The sequence below is a fragment of the Gallinula chloropus genome, assembly GCF_964237585.1.
Source record: "Gallinula chloropus genome assembly, chromosome: 2".
NCBI lineage: Eukaryota > Metazoa > Chordata > Aves > Gruiformes > Rallidae > Gallinula > Gallinula chloropus.
In genome coordinates, this window is record NC_140086.1 from 27,913,547 (window position 1) to 27,939,228 (window position 25,682).

Consider the following 25,682-nt stretch of genomic DNA (forward strand, 5'->3'; position numbering starts at 1 on the left):
TCCTGCAGTGCTACTAGCCATGCTCTGACATCCAGGACCCTTTCCCAGGTAAGAAGGCCAATGGCTAAACTGGGAGACAGCGTGCCCTCTGTCCTCCACGTCTCACGGGCACACTCTTCCTTGGCGAGGGACCCTTAATAGCCTCTGGGTCCCACAGCGCTGCTCTCTCTGCTCAGGGCCTCCACCCGGCACCAGCACACCCTCACTCCGGCCCAAGCTTAGGGGTGACTGTCCCCGGAGTGCTTAGCCGCGGGAGCCGCCGGGCCAGCCCCCGGCCTTGGAGCCGCCGGCGGGACACCCCGACCCCCCCCGCGCAGGGCGGGGAGGCCACGCCGGGCCCCGCGGAGAAGGGAGGGCAGCGCCGGGGGGAGTGGCCCGGCCGGGACGGCCCCATAAATAGCCCTCGGCGGGGCGGCGGCGGGAGGAGCCGTCGGAGCCTTCGCCGCAGTCGTCGCCGCCGCGCCGGCCGCGGACATAGTCAGCACCTCGGACAGCGCCCCACCGCTTCCCCCCGCGCCCCCCGCGCCCGCACCATGACGGCGGAGACCCACCTGCAGGGCGTGGAGATCTCGGCCGCCCAGTTCTTCGAGATCTGGCACCACTACGACTCCGACGGTGACTCCTTTTCCCCGGGGCGGCGGAGGCGCGGGGGGCAGAGGGGGAAGTGGGAGAGAGGGAGGTGTAGGCTCGGGGGATGCTTGGGGGGAACCCCACCGCCCCCCTAGCGAAAGCAGCCCTGGCCCCGACCCGCTCCGCGCCCGCCGCCCCGCAGCCTCGGGGCGCAGCCCCGGAGCCCTCAGGGATTGGGGTCGGTCCGGGGGAGGCGTGTGGGGAGCCGCGCGGGGACCCACTCCGCCGGGAGGGAGCCCGGGGGTCGGAGGCGTCCCTGGCAGCGCTGAGGAGCTGAGAGGGTTTGGAGGGAGCGGTGACGGCAACTGTAACTCTTTCTGTTGTAGGCAATGGGTACATGGATGGGAAGGAGCTACAAAACTTCATCCAGGAGCTGCAGCAGGCTCGGAAGAAGGCAGGCTTGGTAGGTTAACGTTTTAGCCCTACTTTTCAGTCTTCTCTGGGAAGAAGAGTATTTTCTTGAGCAAACTCCAGAGCCCTGGTCCCTTCTGTTCCCTGTCGCCATCACACAGTTCATGCACAAGCTTCACCGGGCAAAGGGAATCGGGACTGTTAGGAATCGTCTGCTTTGGAAAGGTGAGGCCGGGGTCCGCCTCCCCGGAGAGAAGGTCCCGCTCACACCCTGCCAGGCTAGGAGCCAGTACTTCTTGCAGGGCTTAAAAAGAAAAGCCAAGAAATGCATCGGCATTGTTTTGGGTGGGACCTTATCCCACTGCAATTAATTGTACCTGATCTAGATATGTACCCAAACTAAAAAGGAAAATTAAAAAAAGGGGGGAGAGAAAGAAAGAAAAGAATGCTTCAAGTTAGTTGGGCTCTATTTTAATGTACCTAATGGGCAGTATGGGCTGAAATGCATTTCTGCCCCTCGGTGGTCAGTAAACAGATCTGCAGATGACTGCTAACCAACCACTCTGTGCCCTTCACCGGTGTTACACGTCGGGAGTATGAATCCCAAATCCTGGCAGTTTAAGCTGTTCAGAGGGACAGAGAAGTTTTTGACAATGTTGTCAACACAATTCTGTGGATGAGTTATTAAAGTACTAATTATTAATTTCCCCCAATCTATGCCCGTGTGGGGAAATAGAAAGAAAGGAAAAAAGAAAGAAATGAAAGAGTCCATGTAAACATTTGAGTCAGGATTAAAATAGAAGTGAACCTTTTTAAAAAATAAATTGCCTTTAAAATAATCGGTTTCTAAAACAGGCCACTTAGCATCAACTCCAATATATAACCAAAATAACTCAAATTAAATGAATCTATGCTAAAAGACTTCTGAAGTAGCAGAAAATGTAATTTAACTGAATGGTTTGTGTGCATGGGGGAATTATATGAACACTTCATATAAGAATACCTCTAAACTGAGCAATAGCTTTACAATATTTAAATTTGCTTTTAAAGTTGATGTATATTTTAAAAGTAAATGCAAAAGAAAAGAAGAATATTTTATGGAAAACTGTATTTTCTTATTAATTGTTTGGGTCTGAAAAAAAGCTATTCCCAGCAATGTCTCAAATGTTACTGCAGTCTTGATACCAGTTAATTCTTCTTACAGTCATTGGTGGAGGCACTCATCTTCATGAGTGTAAATAAGTTTTAACTGAAATTAAGAAAAAAAAAAAGAAAAACAAAACCCACCAAGAGGTCAAAAAACCCTACCAAAAAACCCACCAAAACCCTCAACCCAGAAAACTTGGAAAGGAGTGCGTTTTTTTGAGGGGAAAAGTCTGCTTTTTTTCTCAGAGAAGACTAAACACAACTTCAATATATTGCAAGTATTGCAACAAAACAAATTGCTCTTCTATATCAAAGTGCATGAAACCTAAGTGTGTCCATTAGAAAGAAGATATGAAAGCCTGTGTATATTTAGTATGAATGGCATTCTTAGTAGAGATGCTGATATGTTATTCATTAATCTAAAATTCATTAGAAGCTCAGGAAAAAAATATTTACCTTTTCAAGATCAAATTCTTTTCTCTCTCAAAATAAGTGTGCATCTCTTCTTGAAGTAACACATAAAAGCCCAGGAAGATTATTCTTATCTGCTACAAATTCCATCATTTATTCTTGTGGGGTTTTTTTTTAAATTACCTCTGCCTGTATTTCACACTGTGTTTTAAAAATGCTCAGGTGTTTAATTAAGTTTTCCTTTGTTTTCTCTGATTCAAACCTATTTTTAGTTTCTTCTGCTGAAAAGAGCAACCTACAGCAACAACATAAAATTCAGTACTTGATCATTGGCTCTGCCTCTGGTAGCTGTTACCTTCATTCCTAAACTCTGTTTCTGGAGTATGGATATATGTCACATTAGGTTTCAAATCTAAGCTGATCCTTGGATTTGAAGGCTCATTTGCCAAACAAGCATCTCGACAGTTCATGTCTTGTCTCACGGGATACTAATTCAGTAGCTTTGAATTTCTATTCTTTTGCCAGAAGGGACACATTGAGAAACTAGTGTAGGTTATATGTCATTTCCTCGGCTGTCCTTCTTTTAACACCCCAAAGCTTCTTTGTCATCATTAACTTCTGCATTTCAGGTCACTCTCCTGCTCACTATTTTTGAAATATTCAATTATGCAGTCTTCATAGCTGGATATTACATCAGTCATGCCATCTGCATCAAAGAATCGCATTGATTCTGTCATTGAACAGGATGGTTTAACATTTCCCAATATTCTTCCCAACTACAGAACTGTTCTAATTATGTTCTAATTCTAATCCTTTTATTAAACCCCTCAATAAGAATGCACTTTCACAGTTGCCTTATTCAGACGGAGCAGTAGCATGCAGCCTAATTCATGCTTGCCCAAAGGGTGGCTGTGTACTTGTAGGTTTTAGGGCTTGGGCTTTTCTCTGGTAATACTTTGTCTTTTCACTTGTATTACTATGTCTTTTTGCTTCGTGCGTTATGGTAGTGAATTGATCTGACATACTTTCAGACATGTCGGAGGAAGTGCCTCTTTTTTAAAGATAAAAGCTGTTTATTTGCATTGCTTCCATTTATTATGCCCCACATTTATGCAGTACCTTCTCTATTTGGGCATGCAGATTGTCAAAAGAAAGCGAGGGGTACCAGTGACTAGCACAGAGGTTGATACAGGGTCAGGAAGTGGATCTCAGCTGAGCTATCCCACATCTGTCTCTCACTTGCTCTGCTTATGCTGCTTATACAGGCAATAACAATAGTTATCCATAGAAACGGGATTTAAGAGATGTTTATGGAGAGTCATGTGTTTCTGTAGTGCCATCTATCCTTACATTTTTTAATCATCAAAATAGGGCACTTTTTTTTTTCCTATAGCTCCACTTGATTGGACAAGTGTCTCTTAAATTTTAAAAGTGAAGACCTGTGAAGAGTTAGTTCCTTAATTTCAAACATTGAGCACTGCATCTGTATCGAGCTTGGGACTAGACTTGGTTAAATTTAGGCTTTTTTTTAACTGATAACTTTTATTTGAATAACATAACTTGCATAGCTCATCAGGCAGCTCAAGAGCAAGTGAACACCAGAAAAAAACCCTTTTCTGAATAATGTACAAGAGTACAAGTGTCTTGTTTTAATCTGTAATCAGCTGTGCCTCCTTCAGCTGCTGGACACTGTCTGGCAACTACTTAACCAGGACTAATTAAAATCCAGGTGTCTAAATTCTCCATTCCATCTGCTGAACAAACTTGTGCCCACTTTGGGATCATTAGATGAAAGGTGACATTGAAGTGCATTGTATTAATAACCGCATCTCTAATTAAAGCCACGGCAAATTACTAACCTGCCAGGGATGACTTTGACAGAAATAGGATACTAGGCCACGATTGTATCAGCTACGAGGAAGTGACATTTTAGTTAGCTTTGGTAGTTGAAATTTGGGACAAACTACAACAGACTTTGTACAGCTGGGATTCCCTGTGTCTCCTGTGAGAGAAACACTTAGGTCCTATGTAGTCGTATCTATTATAGCAGCTGAACCTTTCATTTCCAAAGAAGGCTGTATTTTCATCTGTAACCAGAGAATTGTCCATTGTCTTAATATAACTGTAGCCCTGGTCCTTGCTGCATGGTTTTACCAGCTCACATTTAGAAATACAAAGAAAGTTAAATGTTTAATCAGTTTTAAAAGTTGACAGTAGTCCATACCACAGCAAGGCAAGGCAAGTCGAAGCGTGAAATCAAGTATTTAGATATCCCCCCCACCAAGTCTGGCACCTTTGCCGTAGCCTAGAGTGAGAATAGCCTTTAGAGAACAGATGTGTAGCAGGGACCATAATTGATAGGAAGAGCAATTATGCTGGATTTAAGGTACTGCTCAAATGTTTCTCTCCACCTCCTGCCTAAAACTGCCTCCCTACATTTCAGCAGTGACACTTTGACTCTGTTTCTATGATAACCAAATACAAAACAGTGAAAAATATGATATCATGATGAGTTCTGAGGGCTAAAATAGCATCCATTGTTCAGGAAAAATCCACTCAAAGATGTGGAAAGGCTATTTTGGTGTTCAGATGTATTATACTGAAATGTTCCTTATTTTGCACTGCCTTCAAGTTACTCATTTAAAAATGAAAACTGAGAAAATTGACTAATAATTGCCTATGAACTTCACTGTCATCCTCTTAAACAAAGGAGCTGTTATACACATCTTCCAACACATCTGTCTTTATAGTTTTTTTCATTTTGTAAACTAAAATAGGAGTTACAAGTATTTAGATGCCAATCATTCACACTGACTGTAGTATAATTCCTTAGGAAGTAAAATTTATGGCATTACTTGTGATTAAAAAAAATACTTAATTTTATTTAAACTTGAGGAATCTGAAGTAAGTGTGACTACTTCATTAAATACATTATATATATTATTTGGCAACTAAGAGTATTCAAGTGAGTTTACATATGTTTCTCTGTATCTTAAAGTAATGGTTCTCTCATTGTAACTTTGTAGGATTTAACACCTGAAATGAAAGCTTTTGTGGACCAGTATGGGAAGACTACTGATGGAAAAATAGGAATAGTTGAGGTAAGAAAGACAATTACTTTATAACAAAAAACTTAATTGTTTACTTGTAGGAAATACATTCAGCACAGAACCATACGGGCATAGTGCGTAAATAGTTTGGATTTTTAGTTACACAGAAAATTTCTTCCTCTGTTCTAGGATCTTTAGAATTTTTTCCACTAATGAAACTTTTTCAGTAAGAAAAAGTAAGGTATTCCTTACCCCTCTCCAGACAGTTCACTATGCTTCATTTAACTTTGCATGCTTTATATTTGGTTTTCCTGGAAAGGTGATGAAAACTCTGTGTTTAGAAGTGTACCTTGTGAAAGGTAGAATGTGATTTTTTTTTTTACGTATAATTTTGAACTTATGCTCTGTCATCACTCCTGTAGTGAGGATAATGCATAAGTGAACACAACTAGGCAATCACTGTAGCTATCTATTCTACAAATATGTATATTGTAAGAGAGCAGGTTAATCGTGTTAAGTTCTAACACAATTTTAATAGTAGTTGTCGTCCAGTTTGTGAAAGATCAGGATTTCTTATGAAATCCTTCCTTTAACAGAACTTCAGGCAGAAAATTCCCTTTACCTGTACTTCCTAAAGAGGGCATGGATAACCGACCCCTTCCCACATACAGCTGTTTGACAAGTGTATAATTTAGACAACTTACCGGGAAGGGGAAACCACTGTGTTTTCTCTTGCTTTCGCTGCTCATTGCTTCAGGTCAAAAAAGCACTGGGTTACAGCTTCAGGAGTCACTTTTTCAAGCCTAAACCTACAAATTCTTCATGTCACTGAGTGCAGAGAGGCTGCTATTTTATTATTAAATACCTTTTCTTTTCTTTTTCTGATAATAAGGAATATGACCTAGAGAGCTAATTAAGAAACAGCTGGAAACAAGCCAGGTCTGCAAAATTTCTAGTGACCAACTTCGGGTCAGTAGCTTGTCTTAAAGTAGAGGACTGAACAGAATCTGTAAAAATCAATGGAAAGTATCACTGCTGTTATAACAGATCTTTTCAGGGTATCTTTCCATCTCTGTCATGTGTCTGAATTGCATGGACTTGTTTAAATGCGTATGTAATTAGGACTAGATGATCATTTAGTATGCATGGTTTGTTTCACTTTCAGCTATAATTGATTTTAAAAAATGCATCTTTTGACAATACTTGGTGTTGATCAAGTAGTTCCGCATCTAAAAAGAAATACTGTTTATCTTAACTAGGGAATTGTTTAGTTTTGGACTAGTAAATGCTTATTCACTTGAAACTGAGGAATCCTATTTTAATGTAGTATTTTCCAATACGTGTGATAACAATCATTGGATGCAAGAAGAACACATAGACAGTGCCTGAAAAAGCTTGTGTTTCTTCACTTAAGAACCATAAAAGTTTTAGCTTTCAAATTCTGTTTCTGATTCTGCTATTGACTTAATGGCTAAAGGTGAGCAAATCTGATATAGTATGGTGCTCACCACCCCCACTGAAGGGCCAAGCATGCTCAGCATCCACGGAAGCCATTGAATAGTGACAGTACTCAGTTAGGTGACAGAAGGTACTTTCTCCCTTAATATAGCAGTTTCCTAACCCAAGAGCTGTATTTTATTTCACTTACATCAGCACCAAGCTTGATTTGGAAAGTGCTGATGGGGCTCTGACAAAATGTGTTGTACATTCACAGTAGTATGATATTAAAGTTGGTATTTGGACTCAGTTCTCCTTCCTTACAAATAAAAATGTCCAGATCACTCCATTTACAAAGTGCATCAAATAGTTTTCCTGGAAAAGTATATGGATGTTGTTTACAAAAAATTATGTAAAGCCATTCAGGCTCCCCACCATCATAACGAATCCCCCAGCATCTGACAGGAAATGTCCTAGTGAATCATGGGTTTTCAGAAAAGGTCTGTTGACTGAGATAAAGAGGAGGCTTGGGTGGTTTCACAGAGGAAGGAGTGAATCTTCACCTCAGATTGTCGATTCTCTCTTTGCAAGCATACTGCAGTTAGTTCACTAGCTTTTATCCAGTGCCCTCCAGCTAAATGCAGAGCCTGACCTGTCCACTTGCTTGTCATTGTGCAAGGGACCTTTCTTTCACCTTTTGTACTCATTCAGACCAATGCTTTCACCAAAATGTGGATATGAAACCCAAGGTTTGAAAACTCAGGACTGCAGTAATTCCACATTCAAATTACTTGAAGCTTACTGCTGCTGCAAAAATAACTACTTATTAGCCTAAAATAATCTTTTTATTCCCATGCTCTATTATGGGGTTTTAAAAAGCAAATTCACTGTATTAGGCAAAGGGAATTTTAAATAGCATTAAATATCAGCAGAATTTACTTAGCAAATGATTTCTAGAAAATAATTCCAATATTGGTTTAAATACTGAGAGTATTTTTTTCTGCAAGGTAACCTTTAAAGACATACCTCAACCTGCAGCTAAACAGAGAGGAGTCCAGCAAGTCTCAGGCTTTGTGGTTGTCCTCTATTACTCACAATGCAGAAATAGTCAATGTTCTTCCAGAAAGCAGCAGAGCTCACAGAAATACTCACTAAACTGCTGCTGCTGCCATACATACTGGAATTTGCCGTGTCCTGCATGCTTACTCAAACATGCTCAGGTTGCTCTCTGCTATGGTTACCCTTGCAACGAATCATCATTAGAAACAGCACCAGGTTTCCAGGTTTCCTCTCTGTGGTGGTATGCAACTGGGACTGGGAAGTCGAGCCAGTTTCCACACACATCCCTCAGTAATGCAGAGTTTTCCACAAAAGGCAGCTTAATGCTATTTGATGCGTGAGCTTGGAGAACTTGACTTCCCTTTAGCCATATTGTTGCTATCATGAAGATTAAAGACTTCTTTTTTTGGCAGAAGCCTGAGCTAGTGCTGGATATTGAGCTACTACGTCTTCATAATGTGAAAGCCTGTGCTTTCCCTTGAGTCTTACAAAGGGTGAAAGGTGTAACTTAAAATAAGGTAATTTTCTTCCAGGGTAATATATTCTATACCTCAAATACACTTTGGCCCCAACAGTAAGATGTTAATGATTCTTTGTAAAGTTACTGGAAAGTTACCATTTTATATTTACTCTTGAACCTTGTACTATTTTACAGCGTCCTTGCAAAATTCATCAGGGCTAGCATTAAAAGTCCCCAGAACAACATCCTATTTGTAATCTCCACACATTTAAACCCTTTCCCATGGTCACAACCAGTCCCTTCCCCCAAAACTCTGTTTGTTATTATAATCAGTTCTTCCATTCAATGTTTGCTATTGAGTAGAAGTGTTGATTTACTCTAAAAATCAAAGCGAGAAATACAGAAATGTTTCCATAAATCAACACTGTTACAGCCATTTAGCTATTGCATATATATGAACACGTACTTGCTCAAACATGTATAAGCTATTTATAATGGAGTAGGGTTTGAAAGCTGCTGACAAAACCAGGTTGTTTAAGTTGATTTGGTTTGGCTTTCAGCTGTTTAGCAAAATGGCACTCTGATGGGCTTGACAGTCTGTCATTAGCTGCTCCGTTTCTGTAAGGAGAGTGTTCTGATGTGCCTTTTCAGTTGTACCAACACTTAGAGAATGTCACTGATTTCTCACACAGATTATTTTAGGGAAACAAGAGGTCTGTCTCCGTACCCTTGTCGTGCCTGTAGGCTGAGAGGGAGAGCTGAACTCACTTAAGGTGCTGCTGGAACCCATTTAAAAAGCCCGAGTAATTAGGCAATAGCACTGAAATATGAATGAGGGATTTGAGGGTGTAAAATGAATGCAGGAAAACAAAAATTTGAATCAAAATTTTAAGATGAGGCTCCAGGAAGTTTGCAGATGTCATTTTTCATAAAAGAATGCAGCTAAGAAATCTGTCTTTCTCCGTTTTCTCTTCCTAGTAAGCACAGCTGGTCTATTCTTCAAGTAAAAAAGTTTTCTTTAATCAAAACATATTTCATACGTTTTGAGGACAGAAAAAAACACATATTGGGCTTTTGTTAAAAACAAATCACGATTTTACATTAAATTATACAGCATACTCTCCATCTTCTACATTTGTCACATGCCAAAATTGAGTTATAGTAAATTAAAATTTTCAATAATCAGTACAATAATGTCTGATTTTTAAAAAGCCTTTTGTAGAGCAGCAGCATTGGAAGAACGACCCCTGATTTTGCAGGGCTAAAAGCCCTTTTGATTTCTTTCTGGTATTTATAGCTCTTCTTGAACACAAATCTGTGCCTGGCAATGATCACTGTTTGCCATCCCCTCACCCTCCCCATTTTCTTTTTTTATCATGACTTCTCCATATATTTTTCTGGTTACCTTACACGTGTTCTTCATGTCAGTATTCCTCTCTCATCTTCCTCAGTATTGGTGAGTAGTCTGTTTTCCTCACTTTCTTAGTTCATGGTCCTTCACTCTTACCCTCTACATCCTTGAGTCATGTTTTCCTTCATGCCAGTTCCAAGGTTTTCAACACCTATCCTACCTCTGCATGGCTGACACTTCCCCCTCTTTCTCCAGCTACCCCTCAGTAAAGTGCTGTCTCACTCCCTTCTCTCAGACCTCACTTCTGCTTGACCTTGATGAACATGGCAAAGCTGCAAGCCAGAAGCCTCTCAGAGGCTGGGGCAGTACAAGCACAAATAATTCCATACCCTTTTAAACAAACTTTCACAGACTCAGCTGACCTAATGAAGAATCAAAATGTAATATTTCTTAAAATCTGTTGCAGCTTGCTCAGATATTACCGACGGAAGAGAATTTCCTGTTGTTCTTCAGGTGCCAGCAGCTGAAGTCGAGTGAAGACTTCATGCAGGTACAGTATGAAGAGTTGTCTTTTTTTAAAACTGTCCAAGACCTGTTTGCCATAAACACATCATTAAAGCATTCATGTTCTGATTGCAGACATGGAGAAAATATGACAGCGACCACAGTGGCTTCATTGATTCTGAGGAACTCAAGGTAAACTGATACCCCTGAGTACCACCACATGAAAACAGGCATTGGATTACAGCCTGTGCTGCTATCTGTTTCTTCAGATACCCACCCATGCATGTTTTTGCATTTCAAACATGACTGGAAAGCAATATGATTAGCTGATGTTTTTATCACCAGTAAATTATTTAAAGTGAATCTCTATTCTGATCACTGTTCTTTGAAGGGTGTTTTAATTCAGATCACATCTCAAGTGACTCAGGGTAGAAGGTGCTCTAGCTTAGAAGAAGGATTAAGAAAGGAAGGTAGGCCTCTGAAAGCTGCACTGTTCTTTGCAGTACATTAAAGAGGACGCCTGTTTTGTTGGGTTTTTTTCCTAAGGGCATCACTACCATTAATAGCTATGCTGCCAGACAGATCATGCTGCCTCAAGTACCACGTAACACAGCAGTTTCCACTGTAATACACAGGCTGACACAACTGGAATTCTGCTCCCTCTGCTTGGTTAACTTGGTGGGATTTTGGTATCAGCTTTAATATGCACAAATAAAAGCAGAACTGAGATTGTGACAGTAGCCAACTCGGCCTTGCAGAGTTACCAAACATTAAAAGCAGAGTGATATACCTCCCTAGTCACAAAAACAACAGAATGGTTGAGTCACGAATCACAGGATGGCTGGCAGGGACTTGTACAGGTCATCTGGTCCAGTTCCCCTGCTCCAGGAGGGTGATCTACTAGTTCCTAGTTGCCCAGGACCACATCCAGATGGGTTTGGAAAATCTCTGAGGATGGAGACTTCACAACCACCCTGGGCAACATGTGTCAGTGCCCATCACCCTCACAGTGAAGAAGTGTTTCCTCATGTTCAGAGAGAGCCCTCTGTGTTTCATTTTGTGCCTGTTGCCTCTGCTGCTGTCATTGGGCATGAGCCTGGCCCCATACTTTTTGCATGCTACCTTCAAGTATTTCTATACATGGACAAGATGCCCTTGAGCCTTCTCTTCTCCAGGCTGAACAGTCTCAACTCCCTTAGCCTTTTCTCATAGGAGAGGTGTTCCTATACAACAGTCTCTGATTAGAAAGGTGGCATTTTCCACAGTTCAGTTGCACTGGGTACATTACCCTAGCTTTAACTTTAGAGGAGTCCAAACAATTCATAGCAAGAGAAAGACCTAGCAGTGCTTATATGTCTAATTTGGACTCTGTTGCCCATATCTGGTATTCTAAAAAAGAACTAAGCATTATTACCTAAAGCATAGGGAGATCAGACTGTCTGAAATAGTTGCAGCTTTTCTGGTCCAAAGAGGAATCGACATGAGACAATTCACATCTTTTATTCCCTTTTCCCTTCCTCTTCAAGTTTGGTATCTATGTGATGTTTGATGGCAATCCTACCTCAAGATAACCCTTGGGCAGATAAGCCCATTCTTCTGCTGGCTTGTCACAGCATGTTGGTGTATCTAAAGTTGGCAGGATCAGGAGCAGGCCACACATGCAAGCACTTGAGAACCCTCCAGCTGTTCAGTGAGGTCTGAAGTACTGGTGCCAGCTTCTGTAATTTAAAATAGACTTAAAAAGGGAGGGCTGATTGAGGACCAGCTGAAGAATGAAGACATTTTAACTGTATCCCTAATGTTCCCATCTCACTTGTGCTGTGAGATTTTGTCCACCTGAGAGAAACAGTGCATTTCACCATGTTGAATATAAGATATAATGCCCAGTATCAGTATTTCTTGACAAGCCCAAACATTTTAAGTATTTGCTATCTGAGGAGTACACCCACTTACAACTTTGTAAGAGAAATTTAAGCTGGAAATTAGGAAAACTTTCTAACAATAGTAACAGCAGTGGAATACGTTGTCTAAGGGGGAGGCAGACTCTCCATCACTGTCTGTATTTAGGAAACGTTTGGCAACAGTTCAGATCAGACAGTAACTCAGGAAGTTTAGATATAGATGATCCTGTATTGAGACATGGAAATGGACCAAATGGCCTTTTAATGTCCTTTCCTGTTCTATTTTCCATCAAAGCACGCAAGGTTAAACATGCCTCTGTAGCATCCGTTTAGAACATTTCTGTCCTGTTCTCTGTACACAAGTTACTGGGAAAGCCTTCCAGCATCCAGAGGGCCAAACTAGAAGACCTATCGTGTATTAATCATAGGACTATTCACAAGGGTAGATTTAGATTAAGTTGCAATTTTTCACTGTGAGAGTGGTGAGACCCTGGCACAGGCTGCCCAGAGAAGCTGTGGCTGCCCCCTCCCTGGAGGCATTGAAGTCCAGGTTGGATGGGGCTTTGGGCAGCCTGGTCTAGTGGGACATGTCCTTGTCCATAGCAGGGGAGTTGGAACTAGCTCTCTAAGGTCCCTTCCAACCCAACCCATTCTATGATTCAATGATTCTATGACACAGTTGTATCCAAGTTCAAGAATGTAATGTTTGCACAAATAGATTTTCTTATGACCTACCCCACTTTCTATCTTGAAATGTGAGGCAAAGTTCCAAAAAGATAATGACTCTTCAACTGATGACAGTAATTAAGTATTTCACTGGGCACTGACAGGCATACAGACATCTCAGGTCTTGTAGTACCCTTGCTAAATAAATTGATATCTTTCTTGTTTAATGTTACAGATCTAGTACAAAAATTTAAACCACTGAATGGGTGGAGGCAATCTTATTTTTAATGAAACTGGCTGCATGCACTTAAAATACACTCTAGGAAACAGCAACATAGGTTAACATTCACTTCTAGCATCAGGCACTGCCATAGGCAAGGAGAAAACTTGATTAATCATTGATCTTTTCTGTAAAATTGTTCCTATGTTTAAGAAGTGACTAGGCATCCAAGTTTTCAAGGAGACTCAAGGTTAATTACTTTAGTTTACTGATAGAGCTGATTAGGAAGCAGTGTACTGGGAAGCAGAACTATTTCTTCCAAATTCACAATACAACAAATGGCATACAATGCAGAAAGTTTTATGAGTCACTTTTTCCAAATAAAACTGTGCAGAATACTTGAATTGATCAAAAGAAACTTGTTATATTCTTAGCTGTTAATTACTACTTCTTTTCACACTTATTTGGAACTTCAGCAGTAAATACTAAAGTGGGAGTAAAATACTATTTTCCAGTACTTTAAGCTGAAGTTAGCGACTCCAAGCATTTTATACTTGGTGTATTCACCTATTACTCTTCTATTTATTTTAACAGAGCTTCTTGAAAGATTTATTACAGAAAGCAAATAAGCAGATTGAAGACTCGAAGCTAACAGAATACACAGAAATAATGGTAAGAATGTTTACAAGCATATTTCATCAAGACTGATTTAATCCAAACTCTCGTTTATCTTTAGCCACTGGAAGGCTCCAAATGACTTGGAGCCCCACCAGGTCCTAACCAGGCTAACTATGTCATTGTAACTGTGAGATGACTGTGGCATCTAGCACTGAAAGTACTTCTGCAGCTACAGAAGTAACTGCAGAAGAAGCTGCAAAGAAGCTTTGATGGGCTGTTTTCAGTGCTGCTTAAAAATAATAAATAAATAGCTAGCTCAAGAATTTTGAATCTTCCTTGTATTCATATGAGATCATACCATAATATTTTTCCCTGCTATGCTTCCCTGTGCCATTACTCGTAAAACTGAAGTCTTCACAGTTCACTGGGGTTACTTTCTGTGTTTCGCCTTCTTACAGTGCTGCAATGTCTGTCCCTTCTTACAAGCCATCACTGCATGGTGGCTTCTTGCAAGACTTACAAACATCTCATTCTTCCCTTTTTTCCTGCTTCAAGGAGGAGAAATTGATGTTTTAGATTAACACTAGAACGTATCTCTCATTTCCCTGGCCTTAAATCAGCCCATCCTTGGGACACTCCTTCCACCCCACTGCTATGATGCTCCATGGTAAAGACCAGTATTGGCTTAATGAGTGGATGTTTCAAGAAAAAAAATTGGACTCGTAATTCTTGCCTCCAATAAATGTATAGCACTACTCTTTTGGTTTAGCAGCTCAGTTTCATCCTGAAATATTTTTAGCAAAGACGTGTGAGGCAAACATGCTGGCCCTCAAACTGACCTGAGAATGGCTGATCAAAGCATTGGTGTTTGCCCTGGAAAAGTCTTCTGTGTTGCTGCACCAATGTAAGCCCTTTACCTACAACTGTCACTGTTTACTCACTGGTGAAGATAACTTCTGTTTCATTCAGGGAGCTTTTTGACCTTCATCTTAAAATGTGCTCTTAAGTTCTGGCCTCTGCAGAGAGATGCAATGAGGAAGAATTAACAGCAATAATTAAAAACCAAAAAGAGTTGGCCAGCTCTCTCATAATCTCCTCAGAAACCAGAAAAGAGGCTGAATAGAAAACCTAAGGGCCTGAGCTGCTGCGGGCAGGTACAGCCAGCCGCTGACCACCAGCAAAATACAAAATATGTTGACTTCATAGCTGCTGCTGCTGACCTCCCCCAAATGCAAATCTCCTTTCACATGAAATGCATGTGGGGCAGGTGATTTTATACAACAAAGGCAAGTGTTAAAAGGAACCAGGGTGTTATGGAGAAACAAATGTTTATAGAATTGGTCTCTTTTCTGGTCTCCTTTGCCATTTATTGTGTATTAAGCAAGTGAAATTTGGCCTTTTTTCACGCCATTAATTCTATCTTTAAAAGGATATACACTTATCTCAGAACAGGATGACGATTTTCCTCTTATCTAAAAACTACATCTAACATTACTGTGATTGAAAGTGATGGGATGGAGTGTGGGTGGTGGTGTTTTCAGTACAATGTCTAATGATGTTTTGTACAGTTTGCTGCTTTTGTGACTCTTTTATACTGCAAAGGCAAAATAATACCTGCAGGTAGCAAAATGGAACTATACAGACATAAAAACTGGTAGAGGAAATCCCACGCAGGTGTAATACTTCTATGTACTTTTAATAATGAATATAAGCTGTTTGTGCCACTCAGCAGCAGAAGCTCGTGCTTTTAAGAGCTCAAAGGGAAACACCTTAATACAACAGGATGATTAAAAATTATTAGAGTATTCACATGTTTTGTCACATTGCATTACTGTATTTGGTTCTATAATTAATTGTAACTATTTGGAGATGTTTAGTTTCCCATTTTTGTATCATCAACAAAATGTGACAATCTACAGTATCTGTTCACTGTTTTGAAATGTATCACAGAAATAGAATGTGATCTTTACTTAAACAGCTCTAGCAGCTAATTGAATGAAATGTCTATTATTTTCTGTCTAAGGCACTGAATGCCTTGGATTCTATTGAACTTTACCTGACTGTTGTTTCACATTTATGATTAGAGAATAATGATACTATTATCAGATCATGACACGAAGTCAAAAGTAAAATGTTACCCTGTCAACACTCCTCTCATTTATACATTATTACAGGTGCGTTTCTCATATGGGACATTCATCATTGTAGACAGGTTAAGACCTGCCTTACAGTAGGTTAATCAGGATTGTTTATCTGGTTTCTTACCAGGTTTTTGCAGTAGAATTAATTAATATAAATTACTTCTTCAGTACTTTAAATAAATGTACTACACAGAAAGTGTCACAGATTAAAACCTGGGACCATTATTTCAGCATGAAATAAAGGCTAAATTTTATTGAATTTAGATTTTCCAAATAAGTGTTCTATTATGTTGATTAATTTTGGTTAGTAACATAAAAAAACATATTCTTTCAGCTCAGGATGTTTGATGCAAACAACGATGGAAAGCTGGAGCTTACTGAACTGGCCAGGTATGTCTTGTGTCTCTTCACAACCAATGTCACGTACCAATCACTGTTATGGAAACAGTTACATATTTTGACCTTCCTTTTTCTTTTTCCTCTCTCCAAAGACTACTCCCTGTACAGGAAAACTTTCTTATTAAATTTCAGGTATGAATATTCACATTCTTAAGGTAACCTGTTACCATCACACAAATCTGGTGTGATTAATGGATTAATTTTTTTTTCCTTTTGGTATTTAGGGTGTAAAAATGTGTGCAAAAGAATTCAATAAAGCCTTTGAGATGTATGATCAAGTAAGTCTTCAAAAAAACCTTTCTGTTAATTGCATAGTTTGATGGCACTTATTTTCTGAACTTGTGGAAAATTAGTGGTAACCTCTGAAACAAAAAATAAATGTTTAAAACTATCTGTAATGATATTTTTCAGGATGGCAATGGCTATATAGATGAAAATGAACTTGATGCGTTACTGAAGGATCTCTGTGAAAAGAACAAAAAGGTAACCACAGAAGGCCTTTTTCCCCCCTTAGAGATTAGATTCAATTTGGATTTTAATGACACTTTAATCCACCAAATTAAGATAAAGAGAGAGTTTCTAAATCACAATTCCTGAAGTCAAAGTACAACTAAAACCTTCTTAGCAGAAGTCACAGAAGTGTAAATCCTGAACTAGGGGAGTTGTAATTACATAGCAGCACCATCAAAAGCTTGCATCTGAGACATCAGCTATTAGCAAGCTAACATATGGTTAGTTGTAATATGGATAACATATAAATACATAAACAACATTTGCAATGTGTTAGTGTTGGACAAACTGAGAATACCCTTCTTCCCTCCCCCCTCACCTCCATTTTCTGCCATTGGAGGCAAACTTGTTCATGCTGGTAACTAAACAGGATTATAAAGCATTATCTGTTCTTTAAATAGGAATTAGACATTAACAACCTTGCGACATACAAGAAAAGCATCATGGCCTTGTCTGACGGAGGAAAGCTTTACCGAGCAGAACTGGCTCTTATTCTCTGTGCTGAGGAAAACTAGAACTCTTCTATCATGTCCACTTAACTAGTGATGTACTCTATCTACACAATAACTGTGCACTATAAGGGAGTAGGCTGTATTTTTAAACTGCATATAGAAAATTAGCCAGGATGTGTGGCACATTCCTTTCAGTTTGTTTCTATACTGTTTGTAATGTACAGTTTTTGTAACAATAAGATTGATAAAGAGAATGTCTATGTTTGGGCCAGTCTGTATATTCAAAAAGAAACTAAAATATGTTGGGGTTGGTTTTGTTTTGGTTTTTGGTTTTTTTCTTGCTTTCATAAACATGGCTGGAAAAAAATTAAACCTGCTGACATTGCTGTGGTCATCATATCCTTTGACACTTGCAACATTTCTTGTTGAACTAGGTAACAAAAAAGGTCTACAGGTATCTTTCCCCATTACAACTGAATGGGGGGGGGGGGTTGGGTTAAATGCAAAACATGAATTCAGATTAAATATGATCTAGGTCTGAAATAGGAAAGAGACGTTGGCACGTCTGGTTTCCAAAATTCAACACGGCACTAAGAAACATTTCCAGTTGTCAAACCACCCACTTACAGGTCTGTGCTCTCTGCAGTTTTTCAATTACTCTTCTCATTACAAACTCATAGCGTGTAGGCAAAGCGTTTATGCGGGATAGATCTCCATGCAGTAGTTGACAAAAATATAGTGTTTTCAATCTAGCTTGAATTTAAACATAGGCACTTCAGAAATAAATGCCTTTAATCTGTCTTGGAATCCTGGCTAAATGGCAGGTAGCATAGTTAATACACAGATTAACATATGATATTGTAAGTGTACCTTTCATGACTATTGCTGTGTCAGAGAATATGACAATCCATTTTCTAAACTATTTTCACATTTTGCAGGTTATAATTATTCTAGTAAATTGCTGTTTTTACATCATATTCTGTGTAATCTATAATTAAATTTAATATCCTAAGATTGTTGGTGTCTAGTTTGTCTATCTTCTGGATTCTTTTTTTCTGTACCATGTAAAGGACACTATTTAAAATGTGCCTCCTTGGATCTTCCACTTTATTACTAATCTATAATGATAGTATCAAAATTTAACACTAAAGAAGCAGAAGATCTAGTACAGATTTTATAACGATGTTTATAGCATGGGCTCTGTCTTTTATTATGCCAGAAAGCTATTTTCTAAATGGGAATGATAATGTGCAAAGAACCCTGTCTTCTTCCTTTTTTTTTTGGCTCCGTTTTTACTTTACACTGGTTTTATGCCAGACAATTCCACAAATGCCCAGACTGTTACTCCTAGTACATACTGCTGTCAGAAGGAAACCAGGCTCTGTCTTAAAGCCAATAAACCGACGTTGCCTCTATGTACAACTCTTTCAGAAGCAATTCCAGGTTAGCAGCTTAGCTATATACAACCTCTCAGATGCATCTCTGTGTCTTATTTAACAAACATATTTAACAAGGAGAAGCAAACGCATTTTATATGAGAAGTGCCTCAAACAATGAGGCTCAGATCCTTCCAAGATCACAGTGAAACTCCCACTGAAAGGAATCCTGAAGTTCCTCAGGTGAACTCAGGTGACTGAATACCCTTTCAGGAATGGTCTAGTGGCCTCGGCCTCTCTCCAGTCTGGGCCTTGTAAAGTTAAGGAGTAGGTGGTGCAGTATGGGGCCTCGCTGAAAAAAACCCAGAAAAAAAGGTAAAGATTAAGCTAGCTCATTCTCATCACTTCACTCCCACTCCACACACAGTGATTTAACTTCTCACTGGCTTGTTCTCATTTCTCTATGCAATGTGAAGTACATTTCATGTATGTTAAGCGAAGGAACAGTGAATCTGCCTATCAGTACAATAAATAATTTCGATTGCTCTATTGTGCACTTGAAACCCTGGATTTTGCCTTATTTTAACGTTTTAAAAGTGTACAGAGAAAACACAGAAACTTCTATGTAAAAATAGGATGCGATGGTTTGCCAAAACCACTCCAGTGGAAGATACTCCAGGCTTGGAGGTTGGTGTCTCTGCCTGTGGCAGGAGGGTTGGAACTCTATGATCCTTGGCGTTCCCTCCAACCCAGACCATTCTATGATAAAGTGTTTAAAGTGTTTTGACAAAATGTCATCACAGAAATTGGCCTCTATCTTCCTGAACACAAGTAAAGTTACCTGTCACAGATTTGTTCTAAATTCACCCCCCCCAGCTGCTCCCACCAGCTGGCTCTGCGGCAGACCAGGACACAGAAAGCAGGTCTGTCACCCACAGGCAGAGCGTGTCCTGCAGTTACTCCTCATAAAGAAAACGTGGATTGAAACACAGCAACTTAAAAGCCCAGTCTACATTGCCAGTGCAAAACAAAGTGTAGCTGAACAGGGCAAGTCAAAACTGCTATAAAAACTCCAGATTTTAAAACCTCTAAAATACCCCTAGGCAGAGCTCTTAAAAACGGCAGGGTATTTTTGCAGAACCAGGCTTGGAACAGTAAGAGAGGTGATGACAGGGAACACTGCAAGCTTCTTTCTTCTGGTAGATATTTGGTGACTGAAAGAAAGACTGAAAGTAAAATAGTAGCATCCACAAAAATTAATTACTCAAGGTAGTGCAGGTATGCCATATTCCTGCTCAACAGAGAAACTGGCTGATAGGTTCCACCCCCCTGCCATGGGCAGGGACACCCTCCACTAGACCAGGCTGCCCAAAGCACCATCCAACCTGCCCTTGGACACTGCCAGGGAGGGGGCAGCCACAGCTTCCCTGGGCATTGTTTAGCAGCTACAACACAAGATGCTCCATGGACTCAAAGGCAGAAATTTCACTGCAACATGGGACCTACTTTACTGAAGTTGTAAACCGTTTTACTACCTAAAAATGTGTATTTTATTTAAAAAAATACTCAAACTGAGAAGCCTTCAAGCTAATAAATATTCACCGTCCTACAAAATTGCCCAGAAGTATGCTGTGCAAAATCTGAGCTCATTCTAGTGTGAATATGTACAGATGAAAACACAATGTTTCCTATTCATATCAACTCAGTTGATTTTCTATTAATTTTAAAGCAAAAGGCCCCAAACTTTTACTAATGCTTAAAGAAATAATCCAGTATTATTAAGCCCTTTAAGAACTTCTGGCTTTATAAATGCAGTATTTGCAGACAGATGTAAACTTTAACAGTACCAGGCCAGGCACAGTGAGCACCTGCTCCCAGCTGTGCTAATTTTCACCAATGATTTAAACAGGATTGAATAGGGGCCTCAAAGCAAGCCATGTGGCTCTCGTTCACCGCTACCCTGTGATATCCCAAAAATTTCATGACCCTTCTCACAGCACTGGTCTAATCCCCCCTGTTTACAGTGTAGTTTTTTATCTTTAAAAAGATTACTCCAGCAAGCTTAAAAAATTTCTAGACAGTGCATTCCATGTGCAAATCCCAAACACAGATCAGGTGCTGAGACCCAGCAGTGCTTTTATGCAACATGAACCTTGTCTCACAAAATACACACAGGCTGCTGCTAAACTCCACTTAAACTAGGATTAAGCCTGTATTTCATTAGAAAGCTTTAGCTTTTTCTGAATAATTTCCATTTGACATCTCGTGCATTTATACTAAGCCCCTCATCATAACCACTGTTATAATCCTCTGGTTGTGGAGACATACTGAAATCCACACCTACTTGCTGTGTCTGTGAGGAAGCTCAGAATCTGTCTTCAGGCAACCAAGCATGTGTGGCCTGATTTTCAGAAGTGCTGAACACCTCCAAATCCCTCTGAAATCAACTGAAGTCATTCTGCACCAATTAAAAGCAGGTCACTGCATCAAAATCCCAAAGATCATTTTATTTTACTACATATTAAATTGTCACGTAAAAGATTGAGGGTTTTAACTTGGTTAAAGTGGGGTTATTACAGAATCACGGAATCAAAGGCTCATAAGATGGTTTGGATTAGAAAGGGCTGCAAAGCCCATCTAGTTCCAATCCCCCTGCCATGGACAGGGACACTCTCCAGTAGACCAGGCTGCCCAAAGCCCCATCCCCAATGTGGCCTTGGACACTGCCAGGGAGGGGGCAGCCGCAGCTTCCCTGGGAATTGTTTAGCAGCTACAACACAAGACTGTCCACAGACTTAAAGGCAGACATGTCATTGACAACTGAACGTCTTTACTTATGTGTTATCAGTATGTGGGAAAAAAAAAGAAAGGTAAATGAGCAGTTCATGTGCCAATGAACTTAGAAGCCAGTGGGGACAGACAGGAACCCAGAGTTTCTTCAAATAGTGTCATGTTCTGCTTGTAAAGCAGATTCTCAAATTGGTAAATAGTAACAAGTCTCAACAGTAGTTGAGATATTCAAGAGGAGGGAATTACCTGGAAACTGAAGAACCCAAGATTGACAGCAGTTCTGGTATCACAGAGAAGAGGTTATACAACTAATCTCTTTCATTTGCAACCTCATATGATTTTCATAACTTGTTTATAAGCCTCTACTATAATTCTGCTTCTCCAGCACAGAATTAATCTATGAAATTATAACAGGCAGGCTCAAAGGCAGTAAATAATCAACTGAAATAAAACGGGTATTTCAAGATTTAACGAAGCAGGCAAGATGCACTTTTCAGTTGAAAACAGACAATGAATCCTCCTTTGCTAGCGTCTCTCAGCCGAGTTCATGGAAGTGTTAATACCCTTGACAGACAACAGGTCATGCAAAAATCTTTTTAAAAAATGTAATTGAATTCCAGGAAGATTTCCTTGTGAGCCATGAAAACAAAACCACCTCTGCAAACCTACTGATTCTTTGTATCGTCTGTCTGTGATAAGCACGTACAATATACAGCTGCGGAGCATCCTTACGGGCTAAAGGATTTAGTGGTATTTTATGCCTCTCTCAGGACAGTCTCATCCTTGTGGACATTCAGCAACAGGCTCTTTTGGAAGTGCCAAGCCAAACCAGACACTGCCTGGGTTCAGTAGTTGCTGTAAAGCTACTTTCCCATGTCCACTTCCTGAGTTCAGATGATGTCATGTGATGCTACTTTAGTAATGAACACTTTGTATTTAGGTAAAATATAAACTTGCAAGCTTCAAGATTCATCTCTTCATAGTCACGTTCCTTTCCTGTCCCTAACAACTCTTTCAATGAAGGAAATGAATCCAAGCCAGACTATCCTGTCCTCCTGCAGAAGTAATGGCTAGATCAGACTTAAGTTTTTTCAATTAACAAACTTTATATATTAGGAAATATTTTATAAACTATCCAGGAATATATAACTCTTTAAAACATTTTCCAATTTCTAAAACCTGCATCAGCACATGGTCAAGACAGAATATTCAGAATCTAAAAGCAACTAACTTGCATAGGTATATGTCACTGGTATAGGTAAGATAAAATAGACTCTGTTCTTATTATGGATGCTCATTAAAATTTAAAATGTGCTTTCTGGTTCTATCACTGAATAACATATGCTTTCAAAATGTTTTGTTGGCACTTTACAATTAATAATTTATTTAGTTATGGACAGTAAACAGGCATATGGAGACACTTTGGAAGCAATACCTGTTTCTGCAAGTGATAAACATAGTTACTGAATATATATACCCAGTGTCTATTTACAAGGCAGACTTTAGGAGGCCTCTCAGTATTGTTACCTTACCCAATAAAGCAAAAATCCCACCCTTAGAGGACATGTTCCAGTAACTCTGATGGTTCAGAAAAGAGCTCCAGTCCCTGAAAGTTTCACTGTGAATTCAAATGAGTTTTTCTTAGATGCAACGTTAGACCGAATATCTCTGATGAGTAAAGCAATGGAGAAAAAACAAAGACCCTTATTTAATTTCAGGTCAAGAAGCAGTATTAATTTTAAACTGTAAAAGCACCTGAAAGTCTTTAAGACTTTTGCATAGGAACTCACTACCTTTTGCAGAGAAACATTTTGAATTGACGTCTGAAAAAATTACTTTCTAAACAACGGACACATGCAAAGAAGAACTATAGGGGTGGTTGAGCCAAAGAATAGTGGGTCTGTGTGTTTACAGCCACAAAATGGACTTCTGATATTTACTATGTCAGTAGGCAGTGCATCTAAGCAACACTGTACCTACCACTGAAATATCTGAAAAAAAAACAAACCCAAACTGTAGCTGGGCTAGGCTTACCCCCCTTTTCTATTCTGCCTTTCCTTTTCCATCTCACCCTACCCTTACCAAATGAATGCCTCTGCTTTCAATATCTAAAAATACCTTAAATAGTATGCAGGATTATTAAAAAAGTAAACAAGATTTTTTAAAAAAAGTTACTATTTTATATAAATAAGTTATTATTTTATTACAAGGAAGAGATGGATTAAGAATAAACATGTGGCATCCAGAGTGCTTCCCAGCCCCCAAGCCTAGCACAAGACTTGATCCTAACTTAATGTTGAAAGAGAATACGCCTCCTCATCTTTTCAACCTGTGTGTCACATGGGACCTACATTTTTGAGCTGAAAGGCATGTGCAAATCTCCCTGCTTCTGATGGCCTGTTCCTGAGGAAACACCACAAAGCATACCTGCCCTGCTGTTCAGATGCAACAAAGGTCACACAAAGCCTACGATGGCGTCCAAGACCAAACGTGGTCACCTACAATCTCAGTCCAATACCTAAACCACATGACAAACTTTCATGTAGTAGAAGCTGTACGCAATGGCGGATGCAAGAGATCCCTGGGAACTTATTTTTATTGATAGTCCCTCTCCAGAGGATACCTTACTAAAAATCCCATAGCTCTCAAAAATATCTTTTCCTTTTCTGAAACGCTTTTTTCAATGTGTATAAGCCTTATATGCAACTGTGTCCCATACAATGAGAAAAGTATACACAAAGGCCAATGAGCAAATAACAGTATATATAGTCCTAACATCTCAATTAAATCACTTTTGGGGGGAAAAGACATGGGCATCATGTCAGAATTTGATCTTGACAGTAGATGCTGTAAAAGACTTTACATTATATTCAAGAGACACCTTGAAGGCTGCTGTGATAAACACATTTGCTTTATTGTTGGTGGCACAGATGCTATGCAATTCCCCATAGGGCCATCACTCTCAGGAGAAAGCTAGCACCTGGAAGCCTGCACTAGTAGTCCACCCTTTCAGTAGAACATATGTTAGCTTGCTCCATCTCTGTATTAAAGCAAGCAAATGACATCAAAATGAGATTCTAGCATACATAATTGCAGCCTGATGTATGGGTAAAGTGACAACACTTGTCAAGAGTTGGTACTTGAAGGCAGACATCCTCGAATTGCTTCTACAATCCTGACTCCTAAATCACTCTATCAAATTCAGAGCACATACAGCTATGTCCATGCTTCTATGTGTGGATTGTCCGGACCTCAGATTAAACAATCAAAACCAAAAAGACACAGATGTCAAGCTGCAAAGGCCAGAGCCTGTTACTTTCTTTGAAGAATCCCATCCATTGTTTGAAGCAGTGGGGAACTAACCTCACTAGTCTGGAAAATGTAAAAATACTGAAAAAGGAACAGCAATAAACTCTTTGCTCGGTGGGTTTGGTTCCCTCCCCCCTTTTTTTTTCCAAATAAACCTTATTGGGGGTGGATAAGCTGGCTAGATTCAGAGGCAATGAAATCTTAAAGCTTCTTCATTACGAGCCTGTGAATGCAAATAAAAGCTAACGATTTCTGCAAATCCCAAACAATGACGTTTCAATGCTTTCAGTCCCAATATATTGATGTCCTTTATTAGTCTTAAGTAAACCATTTTTATGGAGAGACTCCCCTAGTCACACACGTTAACAGCAAATGATTTTTAGTTTCTCATTTTCAAGAACATTGACTTAATCATGACAAAGGCGAGCTCCTTAAAAGGCACTGCTAGTCCTTAAATGCCATTTTTAAAGTTCAGTATAGCATAATTAACAGACTGAAAATGTCAGCAAAAGATGAGAGGAAGATGGTTATTTATTTCAAGATTTCATAAGTAACTACAGGAGTTAACATCCTTTTTCAGTGTACGTAGTATTGCTGATAACTTGGAACTTTGTTACTTGCAACCTCAGGACTTATTAGTGAAGTGTAGAGCTTAAGAGTTAATTTCTTGAGTTTTTTCTCAGAGTAACAATTATATTCAGTTATGATAGTCCTGAAATGCTATCAGAATTGAAATACTAAGAGACACATACATATATATAAGAAAAAAGTCCTGTGAAATATTAAAAAAGTGCTAATTGTAGACCATTGCATGGCTGTATAAGACATAATCTAAAGAACAATAAAATGTAAGTGAAAAACTGTTGTTCATTATTTGCAACATTAAATTGCAGGTGGAAAA

At 39.6% G+C, this 25,682-nt stretch overlaps 1 protein-coding gene across 1 annotated transcript; it reads left to right on the forward strand.

Annotated features, from left to right (window-relative positions):
• Window positions 1-533: 533 nt before the first annotated feature.
• Window positions 534-17,369, forward strand: CALB1 (calbindin 1; the record flags this gene model as incomplete). Its single annotated transcript, XM_084260088.1, has 11 exons — window positions 534-615; window positions 957-1,033; window positions 5,565-5,639; window positions 10,362-10,445; window positions 10,535-10,591; window positions 13,781-13,858; window positions 16,280-16,335; window positions 16,437-16,476; window positions 16,569-16,622; window positions 16,756-16,827; window positions 17,256-17,369. The coding sequence occupies 11 exons, from the start codon at window positions 534-536 to the stop codon at window positions 17,367-17,369; spliced, it is 789 nt and encodes a 262-aa protein (XP_084116214.1).
• Between the last annotated feature and the right edge of the window lie 8,313 nt (window positions 17,370-25,682).